This window comes from Scatophagus argus, chromosome 19, assembly GCF_020382885.2.
Source record: "Scatophagus argus isolate fScaArg1 chromosome 19, fScaArg1.pri, whole genome shotgun sequence".
NCBI lineage: Eukaryota > Metazoa > Chordata > Actinopteri > Scatophagidae > Scatophagus > Scatophagus argus.
Genome location: NC_058511.1, coordinates 2,586,066 through 2,603,369, shown reverse-complemented (window position 1 = coordinate 2,603,369; position 17,304 = coordinate 2,586,066). Strand labels below are relative to the sequence as shown.

The following is a 17,304-nucleotide window of genomic DNA, read 5'->3' as shown; positions in this document are numbered from 1 at the left end:
AATTAGACTCAGTCACCAAACATATAAACCGAAAGAATTCGGGAATTTTGAGAGTCTGCACTTTTATTTTGAAGGTGGACCTGTATGGAATCGTCTTACTTCCGCTTTGATTGTCTCACATGCTAGCGGCCGTTTGTAGGTATACACAGGGAGAAGGATGAAGAAAGATGAGTTTAGGTGTGTTGAATGTAACGAAAAAGCGTCGGAGTTGCACAGGGATTACAGTAACGGCATCCTGAAGATAACCATATGTGTGCGTTAACTATTAACATCTTGGATTTGAGTTGTCTGGTATAACGTTACCGTTAATGATGAAGATGCTAGCTAACGCGGTTTGCTTCTAAGATGTGACCTAACTTGGCCAACCTAGGTCTTTCATTAACGTTAATGATTGATCAGGATGATTTTTCTAGCTATGTATGGCTGATAATATGCTAATGAAACAAACGGCAAAGCTCAGTGTTCACGTAATGATTGTGTCACCTCACCTACGTACTGTTTCACTGGTTGTTCTGGTTGAATGAGGCAACATAGTTGAACTAACGTTAGCTGTGATCTGATATTGCATACAAACAAACAGGCTGGGACCACATGCCTTAAAACCTCCCTATCAGTAAGGATAACTTCAGTATCATGCTGTCAGACATGTCAGTCACAGGTGAACCTTTATTTAGACGTGAGTTGACGTTGCATGTGTGTCTGTTTTGGCAGGAGTCGTGCCAGAAGCCTGTGGACAAGTACATTGAATATGACCTGGTTATCATCCTCATCGATGCCATTCTGTGCAAGACGCAGGCGTTCAGACACATTTTGTTCAACACAAGCTTGAATGTAAGTAACATCAAGTGTTTGAACTCCCTCATACACGTGTACAAATAACAGGAAATCAGTCTAAATTATAACTTCGTGTGGATGTGTGCTTAAGCTTTAAGAGCTTTAGTTTGCTTTCTTCATGCATGGTGTTGTTCATGCACATGGTGTCATGTCAGCCACACTTCATGTGTGTCTTTGTGAATCTCCTCCTCGTCCACCTCTGCAGATCCACTGGAAGTTGTGTGTGTTCTGCCTGTTGTGTGAGGCTTACTTCCGGTGGTCTCTGCTCCATGGCTCGCAGCAGAGCAGCCACCCGGCTGACATTATCAGGTACACCAAGGAGTGGGATTTCTACGCCACGTTCGGACTGGCCGCCCTCGGTAAGGCGATTAGAAACCAATGCTCCGTTATAAATCTGTTCGTAACACCGCCATAGTGAATGCTATGAATGCAGAGCCTCGAGGGTCTGCTGCAGTGTCATATTCACATTATCTGTCCAGGAGGTCTGCCAGCCCACCGACCCACTGATTCAATACTTTAATCTAACTGGTACTGCCTCTTATATTAACGTTTTTAAACAGGTGCATGTGATAGAGTAGTTTTTTTTGTTCATCCTAGCCTGATAGACAGATGTACCATTAAGTTTCACATCAAATTGTTAATTTTTTTTTTTAAAGCAATTACTGATACTGTAAAATTACATTATTACATGATGATACAGGCTAAATCTTGCTGATTCTCACCCATCTTCAGTTTTAACAGTAGCTAACACTTTTTATATTAAAAAGTCATTAACAGTTGTGGTTAAATAGACCCATCTGTGTCTCACACGTCTGTCTGTCGTCCATGTAGAGCTGTCAGCGTTCTGCGGCGGCGTGCTGTTGTTCCTTTGGGTGGTGGTGAGTGGCCTCCAGGACCGGACCCTCGAGCTCAACCTGCTCCTCAGAGCCCTGCTGCTGTCCTGCTACGGAAAGGTCCTCCTCATCCCTGCTGTGATCTGGGAGCACGACTACTCCCCGCTCTGTCTGGGCCTCATCAAACTGTTTGTGCTCACCTCAAACTCACAGGCTATCAGAGGTATGAGGACATATGGATTTGGAGGCTTGATTTGTTCAATTTACAAACAAAACAAAAACATGTCTCCCACTTCCAGCAACAAGGGAAGCAATTTCTAATAAACCCAATACTGACCAAGAAAATGCCATAATTCTGAGAGAAATTCAAGTCATCATTCACTTGAAGAATTATTAGAGGTTTCTGTCTGGTGATCTGGTGAGACATGAGGGAGGTGCTGGAATTTCAGTCTTTAAGCAACGTTTTAAAGCCCCAGCAGGTGGCAGCTAACTCTGTTTTTGTTAGATCGACACCCACCCCCCCTCCTGACTACATGAACCCCAGACAATGAAATTAAATCCATTACATAACACAGAGGTTTTTAGTTCACATTTTCTTGCGTGTTATCATTTATTTCTGCAGCAGCAGGTTTGGAAACATAACTGTGCTCATTGTGTTTGGCAGCCAGACTGTGAGCAGCGCACAATGAGATGTTGTTGATTGCTTTATGGTCTGCTGCTCTGATGAGGAGTTCCTGTCTGACACAATAATGAAGAGCAATTTGCAGTATGGCTGATGTGTAGTGCCCCAAAAAGTTTATGTAAAAAGTGTCTATTAAATATCATTTTAATGTCTTGCCACACTTACTTTTTCTCCAATTGTAGGTTAAAACCTGAGCTTTTGAGACTTTTTTGGTTTTTATGATTGCAGATTTTTTTCAGATATACTTTAACTCACATGAAAACAAAAACTGCCCACAGAAAAAGTATGTGAATTTGTGATTTTCTCCTCCCTTTTCTGTCCTGTGTGTCTCTCCTCCAGTGATCCTGAACAGCAGCAGACGCCTGTCACTGACGGCCGTGTGTTTAGGCCTGCTGTCAGAGACCTGCGTGGCTCAGGCCTGCAGAAAGCTTCCATGGAGCATCCAGGACACGTTGACATTTGATTGAACGTCTGCCTCGTCAGACTCACCTCAGGGATGATCAAGTGATTGTGGGTGCCAGCATGTTAATGAACCGCCTATGCACAGGATCTGAGAAGGAAAAGGATGTCATGTTCTTCAAGTTCCACTTGAAGAGACATCCACTTGGAGAGACATTATTGTTGTTATTTCTTTACTCTTAAAATGAGAAAAAGATCCATTATTGTTTTGCAGGGATGTCGAGGAGGTCGCGCTGGCCCTCCTCATGTTATTCATTTTGTTTTCAAAGAGGATGTTGAGCCACCAAGTCAAAATTCCTATGAGATTTTTCATCTATTTGATTACCTCAGAAAGGAAGTCAAGGCCCCCTGATCTAAATTAGTCAAATTCCCAGGGCTAAGAATGACACAAACACAGACCCTGAGGATGTCATTTGGCAGTCGCTGCTCTCTGTTTGGACAGGAACCAGCCAACACTCCTCACATTCTTTGGCTCACTGGTGAAATGCTGATCTTAACTCACACTCGTACAGAAACACACTGGATATCTCATCAGAATGAAATGGTGATAAGTGGATAAATAAAACAGGCGTAATTGACATTCTTATTATTTAGCATAAATTTGGAAGCGAGTGAATTGAAATGAAGGTGAAGTGTAGCATTTATTAATTGCAGGTTTTGATGAGTAAAACCCACCAAACTGCAGCAGGCATCTTCCCAGACAATAATCATTACAAAACCTGCACTTACTGTGTGTCTGGAAGCAGAGCAGAGTCCAATTAGCTCAGCAAACGCCCGGAGCAGACCGAGTGTCTGTGGAATGAGGGGAATTCATTCTGTTACCTGCAGCACAAAAGGGCAGCTGAACCCGCCTCAGCTCCCAGGAGCCTCTGCAGGAGTCGTGTGGTTGTGGAGAGCAGCCAGTCGAAAAGCAAGTCGAAAAACCGGACACGTGATGAGGCGAGAGGCGAGGCAGAATTCTTTCCGAACTAAACAAGGGAGCTCGTCTCGTGATGCTCTGTCAGATAGGATTCACAGATAATGTCACGGACATTCAGTACTGCTGACGTGAATTTATCATCAAATTAATGCTCATAAACAAATGATGTGTTCTCTCTCGCTGCAGTTGTTCCTGTTTTTATCCCCTTGTTGTGCCTTGTCCTCTGTGTCCCTTTGGTGTCTTTTTAAGAAATAAGAAGACATTTTTCATCTGTGCTGCACTCCTTCCACCTTCTACAATTACTGTGAAGTCTGAAGCAAAGTGTCCTCCTTTTGTTGGATTGTTGTTCTTTTAGAGCAGCACTCGCAATATGTTTTCCATTTACAACAAATTAAAAATAAGATCTACTGTAAAAACAAGTTAAGGCTATGTTAAGAGAAGCGTAATGTGCTAATATTAAAGTTCAACCTTTTGTTCCTTTAAAATAAATAGTGATATTCTGAGCAAATCCTAACTCTTATTTGTACCCCTGAAGTTTTTTTTATTATTTTTGTTGAAAAAGAAGTAATATTGAATAGCTGAAGCTTTCTGTTGCAGCCAAGCCCTGACATTTGGCAGGGATTTATTCCTCTGCAATAAAACAAACTTGTAGAGTGAGTTTGCTGCAGTGAAACACTGCAGATGAATGTTGCAATATGGCCTCCCTGAGCTGACTGTTCCACAAAATGATTGATGATAAAAAAAAAAGACAATATATTTGTTTTTAAGAGACTTACTCAGGTTTGCATGCGACGATTTTGTGCATGCATGTGTGCCGTGTCTGCACGTGGACACGTGTTATTACAGGCCTGTGAATAGTTGAGGAGACAGCGCACGAATGAGGAATGTTTGGTTAGGTGTCCTCACCCTGGGCGGATCTGCACTCCGGTCTCTGTGGAGAACAACGCAGTCTGGATCAGTTAAGGTCAGGAACACGGAGACGTCAGATAAACTGCTGATTTCGTCAGTTGACGGTAGGAACTTAAGAAGTTTGCTTCAGTTATGAGCGGAGATGTGCCACGTCTAGCAGTTCTGTCATTAACAACATTCTGTACAAAATGCATCACTTGTCAGTTAAATTATTGGTTTTGGGGAGGACTTAAAGGGACAGTTCAACACAAAATCAAAAATACACGTTTCCTCTTAGAGCTGTTTATCCATTTAGATTGTTTTTCTGTCTATATGGGCCTTCACCTGTTTTAGGTGTATTGACTACCTGGTTTTATTTCAGTCTAACATTTCTTTAACAAACGCACACAAATGGAAATAAACATATATGAATAAACGTGTGTGAACACATTGTGTGATTCTCCTGGATGACTTCTTTGTAAGCGGTTTCTAAATGTCCAGAAAGTGTTGGTCAGTTACTGAGGCATGCAGTGGTTTAATCTGAGTCGGACTAATCAGATTATACTGGAACAGCGGTCACCTCACAGCAGTTTCCCAGAGCTGGACCCACCAGTAAACCAAGGACTGGAGCTGGAGGGAAAATCCATCCTGAACTCAAGTAACTCTGCTGTGCAGTAAACTGCCATAAATCCCTTTGAGTTATTTTACCTAATAAATGACTGAACTGATAATGTACCATTATTTATTCCCATGTCTAAATAAAACCAGTGTAATGAACAAACATGCTTCTTTGGATTCTTTGCATAAATAAACAAAATTACTAAGACATAACTAGGAAAATACTAAAGCAACATTACTATTGGACTGGTGGGGGATGACAGAAAGAAAACAGGAGCAGACTGTAACACAAAGACACTCCAACAACAAAAATGATCACCGACAATCAGCAGCTGGCGACGTCAGTCCGCGTGCGAGTGTGGTGGACAAGCCTCGGCGATCGGTCGGTCCCAGCCCTCCCTGTGGAGAGAGTGATGTGCACCTTGGATTTACTCTCACAGTCAAGATTACGTTAATCTGCTGTAATCTCCTAACAGACGCTCAGACCAGAGCAGACAGAGAAAGACCACATGGACTTCAGATGATGCAAACTGCATGACTGACTGTGCAGCAGGCATTTACACAAAAAATATCCTTATCTTTTAGATTTCTTAAATTAACTTGTTTTCTGTAATGGCTGCATTAACACGACGTCAGGCCTCCAGTGCATTTTGACAAAGTCTTCAAACCTGATGCTTCATTGTCCATTTAAAGATGTGAATAAATGCATATTTAGCACCTCCAAAAAAGCAGCAGTTTTGCTGCTTGCATGAAGCTAATTTGATATTTTATGTACTGTTGAGTGATTTAATTTACTGTGTACTAATGCCTCATATTGTATATGTTCTTCAAAGGGGTTTTTAACCTAATCCGCAAAGCAATAAGCAGGTAGAGCCGTCCGAAAATGGATATAAAGTACAATATTTTTCTTTAAGTGTACATAATTACAGCACTGGTTGATTACAAGGCTGACTGTTACACTGCCAGAGTCTGAGGTTTCATGGCTGTGAACCACCAAAACATGCAGCAAATGTAGAGCTGAAACGTCTGTTGCATGACCCATTTCTTCGCTCTCACAGGGAGGTTTGTGAGAATTTAAATGAGTCTCACAATATCAACAGTGTTATTATCATCATCAGTAATTCATCTGAACCTCCCTGCACGAGCTGCGGCATCAAAGTCATGAAATTCTGCTGCAGTGATGATCAATCAGAGCCGCACCAGCATGGCAGCTTCCCCACACCAAAATGCAGATTGGTGCATTTAAATGCAGGTCAGAGTGAGATGCATTCAGGGGAAAAAAGAGAGAAGTAGGGCAGCAGAGAGAGGAAGGAGCCTGCAGTCTGGTCTGAATGGGTCCTGTGGAGTTTTAATGGGACTGGTTGAGACTTTAGGGATGAACATGCTAGCTGATATTTTGTCTTATTATATTTTATTCATTTTTAGCCATTTTAGCTTGTTTACATTAGCATTTAGCTAAAGCATTGCTCTATAAGCACGGCCTTAGAGTCGATAAGCGGCTGTAAGAATGAAATCATGCTCACGTGGTTGTAAAAGCCTCTGAAAAACATTCAGACCCAAATGGGCCATTAAGACTCCCAGATAAAACAGACTCATGTATTTTCATGGGAGGGCTCAGGTTTTTACGGCGAGGTAACAACTTTTCAACAAACACAAAGCTTAGCCCGCACTGATTCACTTCCTGTTCTGCAGTGTGTTTCATGTAGAAAAATTAAAGAAAAAAAGCTCAATCCAAACCTGAAAAGTATGGAATCACTTTAATTAAATTCGCATCAGTATGATAAGTATGACAGCACTGAGATTATTATCTGAAGAAACAGTAGTATGGTCATTCATGGATCAAAGAACAGGACTAATGAAGATGGATGCTAACAACACAGGCTTCACATGTTCTCCGATTAACTTCTGCTAATGCGACACAGAATACATCAAACCCTCTGATTCCACTACGGTGATTTAATGAATGATTATGATGAATAATACACAGTACAAATACGGAGTCAGACATTTCACTTTGCTGGTCTCTCATTAAGCTTCTAATCACAGAATCGAAACAATTGAACATCTGCAACCACTAATTAGAGAAGGTGGAGGGAAATCTGAATATTCAGTATGTCAACGTTTACTCAAACCTTCAGTTTGATTCACAGATTCAGAGTTTTAGTGAGAAACTTGACTTTTTATGCATGTTTGGGGCCCTTTTCACAAGGCTGAGCAAGCATTAGAAGCTTTCAGGTGACTGAAACGAGGCCATTTGACAGCTCTCAGTACAAGCCAACATGTTTCACGGATTCATCTCCCTTCGGATGCTCTCCCATTAAATATGATCAATCTCTGATCAAGTTATTTTGAGTTTAAGTGCATCCACTGCCACCCACTTCCCGCATTTCCCAGAGTGCTTCTTAACAAGCACTACAGCAGGGACGTGAAGTGAGCACTGAGGCGAGACTGTGATTACAGTAACAAGCCTTACTTTAGTCTTTGTGGTCGCATCACGGCCTGGCTGTTTGAGGCATCTTTAAGTGGAAAAATTGATCTTTCCACCCATTCTAATGGTCTGTTTCTTCATTTGATTGTTCAAAGTTGGTGCAAAAACGGCAGCTTTAGGCAGAAGCCCCTCGCTGCGTGGCACCACGTGGTTGCTGCGAGCATGTTGTCCACACTTCACGTCGCGATTCACGTGAATGGACGTCGCGTTACAATCGTGTTCAAATATTTTACAGATTTTTTTATTGTCTCTCCAGGGTGAAGACATGTTGACGGCTTCTCATCAGGAGCCACAAGTTTACCCTGAGACGACATCACCACATTACATGTCAAAGAATCACATGAAAAGGAGGGTATAACATCAGGAACCACACGTTACTCAACTGGTACAATACTGGGTACAATTTGCTGGTGTTCAATTCAAAGCTGGATTTAGTTAGTGTTACTGTACAATAAGCACCGTGTGCCTGTCAGAGAGCCTCCCAGAGGATCAGGTAGTCGTAGTTTGAGACAGAACAACCACAAAGCAGTCTAACACTCGACATGTTAGAGCAAGTGAAGTGTGCACCTTATTTTGCAAACGACATGACTGATTTTTAAGGCTGCTAAGTTGTTAAGCTGCTACACGTAGGAGATAAAAACTGATTTGGGCCGAAGATAAGAAACTGATGTCATCAACGAGTTACTCCATGCATGTGAAGCAACTCAGATTTCAGAGAGAGGAAGCATCAAAAATGTGCCGCTCCCATCATCTGCATCCTCATCAATAAAATGAAAAAGGAGCCTTTGATGGAGGACCAAAAAAGAAAACAAGAAAACAGCAAAGGCTGGAAAACACCGGAATAAACCTGTGAATCACTCAGCACACCTTTAAGCAGCTCCTTCTGGGATTTGCAGTGATGTAACACATGACCTTTACAGGATTTAGGAGGTTGCAAAAGTCATCAAGTTTCAAGTTGTGCTGTAAGAGCCATGTGCACGTCGAGCGAGTCACATGATAAACGCTTTGCGGCGCCTTCCAGTCTTAAACAGCGAGCCGCAGGTCTGAAACCTGCAGGTTTCCAAAGGCACTAAATGTGTAGACGTCCAGCAAAACATCTGGGCTCAAAAAATGTTTTTAACTGCGTCAGTTTGGTTGAATACGCTTCGATTAGCTTCAGTTCAGAGTTTCATAAACTTCAGACTGAAAAGATTTGTAACAGAATAACATTCAATCAAAAGTAACAGATGATGCAGTCGTTACCATCGAATTCTGCTGGAGATTGTGGATATTAATACAACAGGTCTTCATAATCAAAAGAGAGTGGGAAGTTATCTATAACTCAGATCAGAGGGAAAAGGAACAATGCCTTTAAAATAAAATGTGTTGACAGAAATGATCAAAAGCAGTAGTTTCAACATTTTGGGAAATGTGCTTATTTGCTTTCTTATCTTCTTGTCCTAAATATAAACCCAGTAAACTTAAACTTTGTTTTTTGTGGGTATTAAATAAATGCAAAACACTGTGAGCTTTAGAGGTGCTGATAGGCTGTTAGCTCAGACGGTCACCTGTTTCCAGTCTTTGGGTGAAGCAAGCAACCAGCACATTTCCTAAAACATCTTAACTATTCCTTTAATCTGCTGCAGGTCATTGTGAAATTACGGGTTTGTACCGTCACTGATACGTTTGACTTCAGCGCTCGTAACACACCTGTGTGTTGAAGCAACTGAGACTTTCACCTGTCAATCAGCATGTGAAAGAAAACATTTTGTCACTCAGCTGAAGACATTAGTGTTTCTCTGAAGGCATGACTATCACTGCAGGGAAAGAGAAAATCTGACTTGTAAAGACATTCTTCAGGACATCAGATGTCATTATGAGTCTTTTGAGTAAAATCTAAAAATTCAGGGGGAGTTAAGTAGAAAATCTCGGTCTTCTTCGGCACGTTAAACCAAACACATTTCATGTTGAGTGCTGTGCTTCCTTTGGTTTGGGCTCCACCAGCACACTAACAGTGGACCAGGCTACAAACAGATGACGTAATGTGATCCACGCAGACAACGCAGCACTGAAACTTGCCACACAGTGGTGGTGGGTGTTGACAGAGGAAATGAGTGACAGAGCAGCTGCCGTGCATCGAGCTGTGGTGTTGAACGCTACACGTTCAGCTGAAGTTTCAAAGAGAAACACTCTTCAAACGGAAAGCAGAAACCTTCCAGGGGGGCTTGATTTCAGCATGGGTTCGGTATTGTGTTTTCTCTTCCCACTGTGTTCACAGATACACATAAAGGCAAATTATCTGGAATTTAAAATGTTCGCTCTTATAATCTTCTTAGTAATCAGTTCGTCTAAGAAAGCCAACTCCCAAATATTTCAGTTTCAGAATGAGGCTCAGATCTTTCATCAGCCCCCCTGGAAGGTTTGCAGTAGAGAAGATCGAGTACTCGGCTGAAACGAGAATCCGGTAAGGGTAAGGTATGTTTTATGAGTACAAGTACAATCATGCGAGTACTGTGTCAATGTCTGTACTCGTGACGCAGGCAAAACCTCATCGGGTGGCTGACTGAAGTTTATTCATTCAAGTCTGTAAAAACCTGTTCTGGAATTTTATTCATCTAAGAGAAATAATAAATAAAGAGACGACGTGATCAACTCACATCAATTACAGCTGCTTAAATGAACAACGTACAGTTAGCCACGCCCTGTTTTGGTTTAAGCCCCGCCCACTCGCCCCAAGTGCAGACACAGACAATGCTGTATAATGTTCAGTCTGGTCTTAGGCCTGTAAAACTCCAGACAAGATGCGTCAGAACATGAGTCGAGAAGGACAGCTGAGTTTTTTTTTAAGTAGTATACAAAGTATTATAAAGTACCCAGTATTCATTAGATAGTTGATAGGCTCTGCGTTTACTCTGCAAACAACTACAGAAACAAACCTGCTACACCACGCGTGAACTTCTCAGACCTGCTGACCATCACAGGCCAAATCAGATTCACGTCCTCTCGTTTCCCCGTCAGTGTCACCGTGATAAATTCACAAACACTGCAGCTAGCGAGTGCAAATTAAGCCACTCACAGTTTCTCACTTCCTGGCAGCATTTATTTGAGTATGTTAAGAAGTCCTAAAGCTGGTTATGTGGAAAACGGCTGAATAAAACATTACATCCTTCTCAGCTGATGCTGGCTACTAAGCACTTGCTACGTGGCTTTGTTCAAACACTGTTAATTACAACTTGAGCCTCGCTTTCATAGTTTTTCATTTCAAAGTACAAAGTTATTATTGACAGGAATGATGGCCATAACTCTGAGAACAAGACTCAAGCTGATGTATCGTGGCAGCTAGCAGAGTCCAACGCATACTTTGCCAGACAGAAACCATCTTCTACACCACGCTAGCAGAGAACAGCGACACATTAACGTCTGTAAGGAATGCGTCTGAGCGCTAACAGCTCTGAAGGTTCAGCGAAGCACGCGATCTGCAGCCTGAAATACTGCGCTCGCAGGCTTTAGGCTCACCGACGCAGACAGCTGGAACTCCTTCCAGCACTTTGAACGTTTCACATTTAAGTATGAGCTCCATCTAAAAAGGCAAGAAGGTGGGGCCCTCAATCCTGTTCCAGGTATGAGGACGCCACCTTGTTCTCCATTCTTGAGGTCTGACAGCTTCTATGCAGATGATTTCACCACTTAAAGGTAACACACACACACACACACACACACACACACACTCCATCAGTCGATCGCCTCTTTCACACCAACGCTGACTGCAGAGTTCAGGAATCCCGTCCTCTGTGTTCACTGTTGAAGTCCCAATGTCCAACCTGTAAATGCTGTCCCATTGTGCTGGGGTCGAGTTGCAGAACAAACCATCCATCGAGAGAAACAGGAAAGCAAATATCTTGTCATTTATATTATATAATAAATAATACAACTTTGTTCATATATTCTGTATATGTAAATAAAAAGAAGTTCTGCCAAAAAAAAAAGGGGGTGACTGGCTCGCAAAACCTACTTGATATAGAAGCAGCGGAGCTCTTTAGAAAAAGAAGTAATATATATTGCCTAATTCTGAGTATATGGAGTCTTTGAATACAATCCATCCCAACTCCTGAGTGCGAGCTGGTGTTAATGAGCCAAAAAAACAAACCAAAAACCTTCTGCAGCACGAGCAGGTTGTGTTTCACCTGAGGAGGAGCTGAAGTTAAGCTGGAGCTTCATTTGTTATAGTCTGTTATGGTACTGAGATACCAATTCACTGCCATCGCTGACCAAACACTTCCTTCAAAAGCTCTCCAGAGCTGCTCAACTTTTCCTCCAGCTCAACACGAGTCTTTCACCCTCCAGAATATGAATCATCATCAGAAAAATGCTAAGAATGAGGCCTCAGATGGTAACGCGAAAGGAGTCCCAGCTGTCATCGTTGCCGCTCCCATTCTTTGCAGCTCCCATTGTTGCCGTCCCGTCTCCGGCTTCTCCATCCGGCTGCTCTCCAGTGGGAGTGGCGCCAGGCTCTGGGTAATACTCGTCGTCCTCGTCGAAGTAGCCGTTCTCCATCATGCTGAGGCTGGAGGCGGCGCTCAGGTCCTGGCAGCTGCCCTTGTACTCCTGGATGGACTCATGGAGGGACCACAGCTGGCACAGCAGGGACATGTCCTGCTGACGCAAACCAACCTGAGGGAGGAGGAGGTTTTAAGATCCTGATTAATATGTGATGGGTTAATGGAGCCCTTCAGCTGCTCTAAACTTCAGCTACTTTTAGATCCAAGAGGAAAAAGGCAAACTTGTTGGGCTCAGGTCCGACACAAAGCGCTGAAATCAGCTCGGTCCTCACGCAGGACCTCAAACTACCAGAACCACCGAAGCTAAACATTAAATCTGCTTTTCCTCAATGCTTAAAAAGTAAGCGAAGTAAAAGATTTTTCTCCTGATAATCTGGTTGGTACTTAAAGAAGCAAGAAGCAACAAATGTTTGACCTTTTTTATTTTTCAAAACTGACTGAAACGATTCATTTCTTATGAAAATTTGGGCAACTAATTTCATTTCGATGGTCTAATCAATTAATACACTAAACGTTGCAGTGCTATCAACAGCATAAATCCTGATGATCATACAGCTGTTTAGGTCATTTACCAAACACAAGTGCCAAAAACCGACCGGTTTCAGCCTCTAAGATGCGAGAATGGGCAGCATTTCTATAAATGTTTCTTCGGGTTTTTCCAACATCTGGTCAGACAGAAAGGAATGAAAGACAACACTTATGATACGGGCTAAAAAAATGAAGTCCACTGGCAGGGCTGAAAAGTGCTTTTCTACTGCAAGGCGCTCAGCTGACGGTGCAGGACGAAGTGAGGGTCGCTGCATTGTCTTCCAAACAAATCACAGTCAGCTCAAACAGCTGAGCCGAGCTCTGCGCTCCACAAACAGAGGAGCCGCTTACACATTCTGACATACAGAACGCTGACAACTTATCAGACAACACGGACCACACGCTCACAGTAACACGTTAAGAGCAGCACAGCAATAAGCCTCGAGCTGGGAACTAAAGCACACGGAGCAGAGAAGGGATTCAGTAAAGCCTGTAACAAAGAAACAAATGGAAAACAGGTTGAGTTTCAGCAACAGCTTGACACTGTTCATCCAAATGACTGGATATGAGCAAACAGACTATTGTTATGTACTGACCAAGATCCTGGAGCACAATGAAGTCCGGTTCTGTTACGAAAACCCCTGCTGCTGGCCAGGGAGTGTGACAGAGTGTGTAATAAGTGTCTCACTCTGGTTACACCTCAGTCAATGTAATAACGTGTGTTAGTCCACTACAGGACTGCATGCAAGTTCACGAGTCGTGGAAAACAACAACTTTTATACTGAAGCTTAAGGATATTAAATTAAGCTCAGAATAAAAATGAGCACAAGCCTAATGGCTTAATTTGTCTCATCCAGTGCAAAGCTGATCCTGATCCTGTTTTCTCCTGCATAGGGGATTCTTAATCCCAGACTCTATTTTAAAATATTGCGTTTTATCTGTCCAAGCTTACACACTACTCTGCATGCTGGGTAGCATATAAAACGATACACTTTCGGAATAAACATGGCATTTTTGTAACCTCTTCACTAAATACAACTGACAACACTGCAGAAAGTGCTCATGATTTGGGGCTTGGTCTGCGGTAGCTTCGTATCATCCTTCTCTATAATGCCTGGTCTTCTGCAAAAAAGATCCACACCTGAAAATGTATATTTAAATTATTTACTGTGGTCTTTGGTAAGCGGGATGCATGCCGAATCTACCGAGACACTGTAATCATTTGGAAAAAGCCTTAAGTGCTGTGCTAAGATGCGTCTAAGTGTCCCCCAAAAGGCAGGCAACATAAACCAGTCGTGTTTCTTTGGGGAATTTGGCTGGATTCTTTCAGCAAACCAGCGGTGAAAAGCAGAGCACTTCACATCAAACGAACACTCCCTGAAATGTTACCATCTCTTTCCGCAGAAGAGCCAGAGCAGCGTCGAGGTTGGCCGGCTTGTTCGCCAGCAGGTTGTCGGCGTTGTTCCTGCCTCGGCTCAGATCGTCCTGGATCATGGTTTTCTTTACGTACATCCTCTCCATTTCTCTCCAGGAGCCGCCGCTGGAGTTCAGCAAGCCGCTCAGGCTCTTCGGGAGCGGGGGCAGACCCTCGATACAGGCCATTCCTCCCACCGAACCGTTCGCTGACTTACCATTCATGGTCCTGAAAGTTACTACGCGAAACACTGTTAGGGCTTACACCGAAGTTTGCTAACGAGTCCTTATATCCTACAAAGGCTGAGAATACGCAGTCATCTCCCGCACCAAGCAAACCGAGCAACAGCCGTGCTTTTCTCTGCCCCAAGCGGCTACCGACGCCACGTCAAGTTAGCCGGAGCCAAGTCTCCGAATGTCTGGTATGATTACCAAAATAAAAGCATCACTGGTGAACTTCTATTTAAACATACACGTGGACAGAACATGTCACGATATATTACACGGGTTATGAATGCATACTTTGGTTTGATAATATGATACAGTATTCTTGGTTTCATGTATTTTATTAAATTGTACAATTCTGAATATACTATTTATTTAATATTTATTTATTTAATAATTATTTAATATACGTGTATCTTACTGTACAGCACTTTTACCAAAATCCCATTAGGAATATATATCTAATTATAAAGTATTCTCCAAACAATTGCTCATATGTGTAATACAATTAAAGAGTGGGAAAAGAACACAGGGAATGATATTTTGTTTGGGCTCTCTGTATGGTGATTGCATTTTGTGAACCCTGAAAAATTCAAATAATTATAGTCTCAGTTTCAAGTTTAACAACTATAGATCTTGACTATAGTGAAGTTAGTCTTTAAAAAACAATGCAGATCAACAAAGTGCTGTAGTACAGCTAGCAGCGCAGGTTGCAACGGTATAAAATACTCAGGTTTTATTTTGGATTTTAACTTCCGATATTGTTATAATTAATTATTGTACACTTGACCATAGTGGATTCAGGCTAAGTAGTAAAATCCGCTTCCTGTCCTTTTAACACGGTGGCTGCTGGGCGTCTCCCAGCCAGCACTTAGCAGGAAAGCTGACTTTTCGTCTTGATTAAATTCTTTTATCAACAGTCACGTTTAGTCATGTGTTGTCTCATATCACGTACACACGTTTATCATCACACAAAGTCGTTTGATCATTTTGAACGGAGATGAGACAAGAGTATTGACAAAATTGTGTCAGAAATGAGACACAAATTTTCCTTTTCGAATAAAAGACATTTCATATGCTTAACTGGTACACTTCTTTGAGCTAAATTAGTAACTGAGGGAACTTGACATATATAAGTCCAAATAGAAATTGCTTCTTTAAATTTCAAAGTAAATCTAAAAAAAAAAAACTAGTATAAAAAATTAAATGTATAAATATAATCAACATTTAAAGTTCATTCTCAAGTGTACTATACAAGCGAGGGAATTTTATTCTACGATATTTTAAATATAGATCATTTTTATCTCCAGTTACTGTCAACTAATCATGAGGTAACAACATGACTGGTCGATAGATTTTAGTAATGTGCTGAATGTCTGCCTGTTGGTTTAATGGAAGACTGCGTTCGTCTCAGTCTCTACAACAAAGCAAATGGCTGGAGTTTCCCTAACAGTGTGTATACTCAGAGTCTGGGGTCATGGCAGGAGTGTGTGTGCAGGACAATAGTTTGAGTATAAAGGACAGATGGTGGGCTTCACTTCCTGCTCCCCCAGCCTGCTGCCCTGTCACAACAATAACACAACAATAACCTTGAAAGCAACGCACAAAAGCACCACACACTCATTGGCAAAAGAGAACATGTGTGGTACCACACAAGCAGATGGATGAAGCCTGAGGCCTGGCGTGCTTAATCGCTCTACTGAAATGAAATAAACCTGACTCATTTCCTACACTCATAAACACTTAGGAAAAAGCTTGTTGTTGAAATTTACATTTTAAATTTTTTTTTCACTACACTTGTCTTCTATGATAATTTAACAAATAAAAGCACTGGTTGATTTCAAGATGCTTATTCCCTTACTTTCTAAGGGAGAGGAGGATATCAGTAAGTTTTCATTTGCATGTTCAGTGTTGTCAAAATCAGTGATGTGGCCCTCAAAGTGATAAATTAGTTCAAGATAAAGAGACAATTCACAAGTATAACTTTTATTGTAGGAAAAATGTAGTCTAAAAATAAAAATAAACCTCCAGTGAGTGAAAAAGATTAAAATAGCTAGCTAATGCTACAAAAATGCAAACGCAAGCTAAGTAGTGTTAGCTAGGTTAGCTAGCTTGATAGTTATTTTATGTTCAAGATTGTTCTACGAGTTACATTTAAGTTATTTTATTTTTTAGTATTATTATAATTTTTATTTATTTATTTAATTGTTTTACATTCAAGCTTGACTTTTAAGTTTAATGTTTAACTGACTTACAAAACAAAACTCTATTTACTGCTAAACTGGTGTATTTTGGTTTCCAACTGACAATTTAATTTTTTGCGTCTCAGTGTGTTAACTGCTTTTGTCTGTTTTTTAGTTTTATTATGATTCAACGCAGTAGCATACATTTTATTGGCCCTGAAAAGCATCACATCCCCTCTGTACAGCCTAATCCTGCTATTAAAACAATTAGCCACCAACTGATGGTACACAGCTGCACAATTTAAAATGACTGATCGGGGACAATCTGTTTTGTATGAGGGTTTTATGAGGAGCCTCCATAAGCTTTCAGCACCACCATCACATCATCATCATCCTCATCCTCATCACTGCCTCCTGACATCTAAGGATTAGACATACGATGGCACCCCCTGGGGATGCACGTAACCGCAGCAAGCTTGTATTAATCTGTGTTGCTGAAAAAGCACAGTGAGTTCGTTTCACTTAGCGTAGGCCAGTTAATAATGTTCTAAAGACATCAGCTTATGTCTCTGCTGGAGACATAAGCTCGCTGAAAGCCACAAAAAATGCAGTAAGTTTGTACTCATGTGGGCACAGAAAGCCTCCAGACTTGTCCCAAGGTACATTCTTTCATGACCTTTCATTTTGTCCGCACTC

At 41.7% G+C, this 17,304-nt stretch overlaps 2 protein-coding genes across 2 annotated transcripts; one reads left to right on the top strand and one right to left on the bottom strand.

The window, feature by feature from the left end:
• Positions 1-82: 82 nt before the first annotated feature.
• Positions 83-3,902, top strand: arv1 (ARV1 homolog, fatty acid homeostasis modulator). Its single transcript, XM_046372826.1, has 5 exons — positions 83-253; positions 712-831; positions 1,040-1,193; positions 1,666-1,890; positions 2,689-3,902. Exons 1-5 carry the CDS (start codon positions 158-160, stop codon positions 2,814-2,816), a joined length of 723 nt encoding a protein of 240 aa, XP_046228782.1. The 5' UTR covers positions 83-157; the 3' UTR covers positions 2,817-3,902.
• Positions 3,903-6,975: 3,073 nt separating this feature from the next.
• fam89a (family with sequence similarity 89 member A) lies at positions 6,976-14,734 on the bottom strand. Its single transcript, XM_046372844.1, has 2 exons — positions 14,177-14,734; positions 6,976-12,371 (listed from the first exon to the last, which is right to left on the bottom strand). The coding sequence occupies exons 1-2, from the start codon at positions 14,423-14,425 to the stop codon at positions 12,084-12,086; spliced, it is 537 nt and encodes a 178-aa protein (XP_046228800.1). The 5' UTR covers positions 14,426-14,734; the 3' UTR covers positions 6,976-12,083.
• Positions 14,735-17,304: the final 2,570 nt, after the last annotated feature.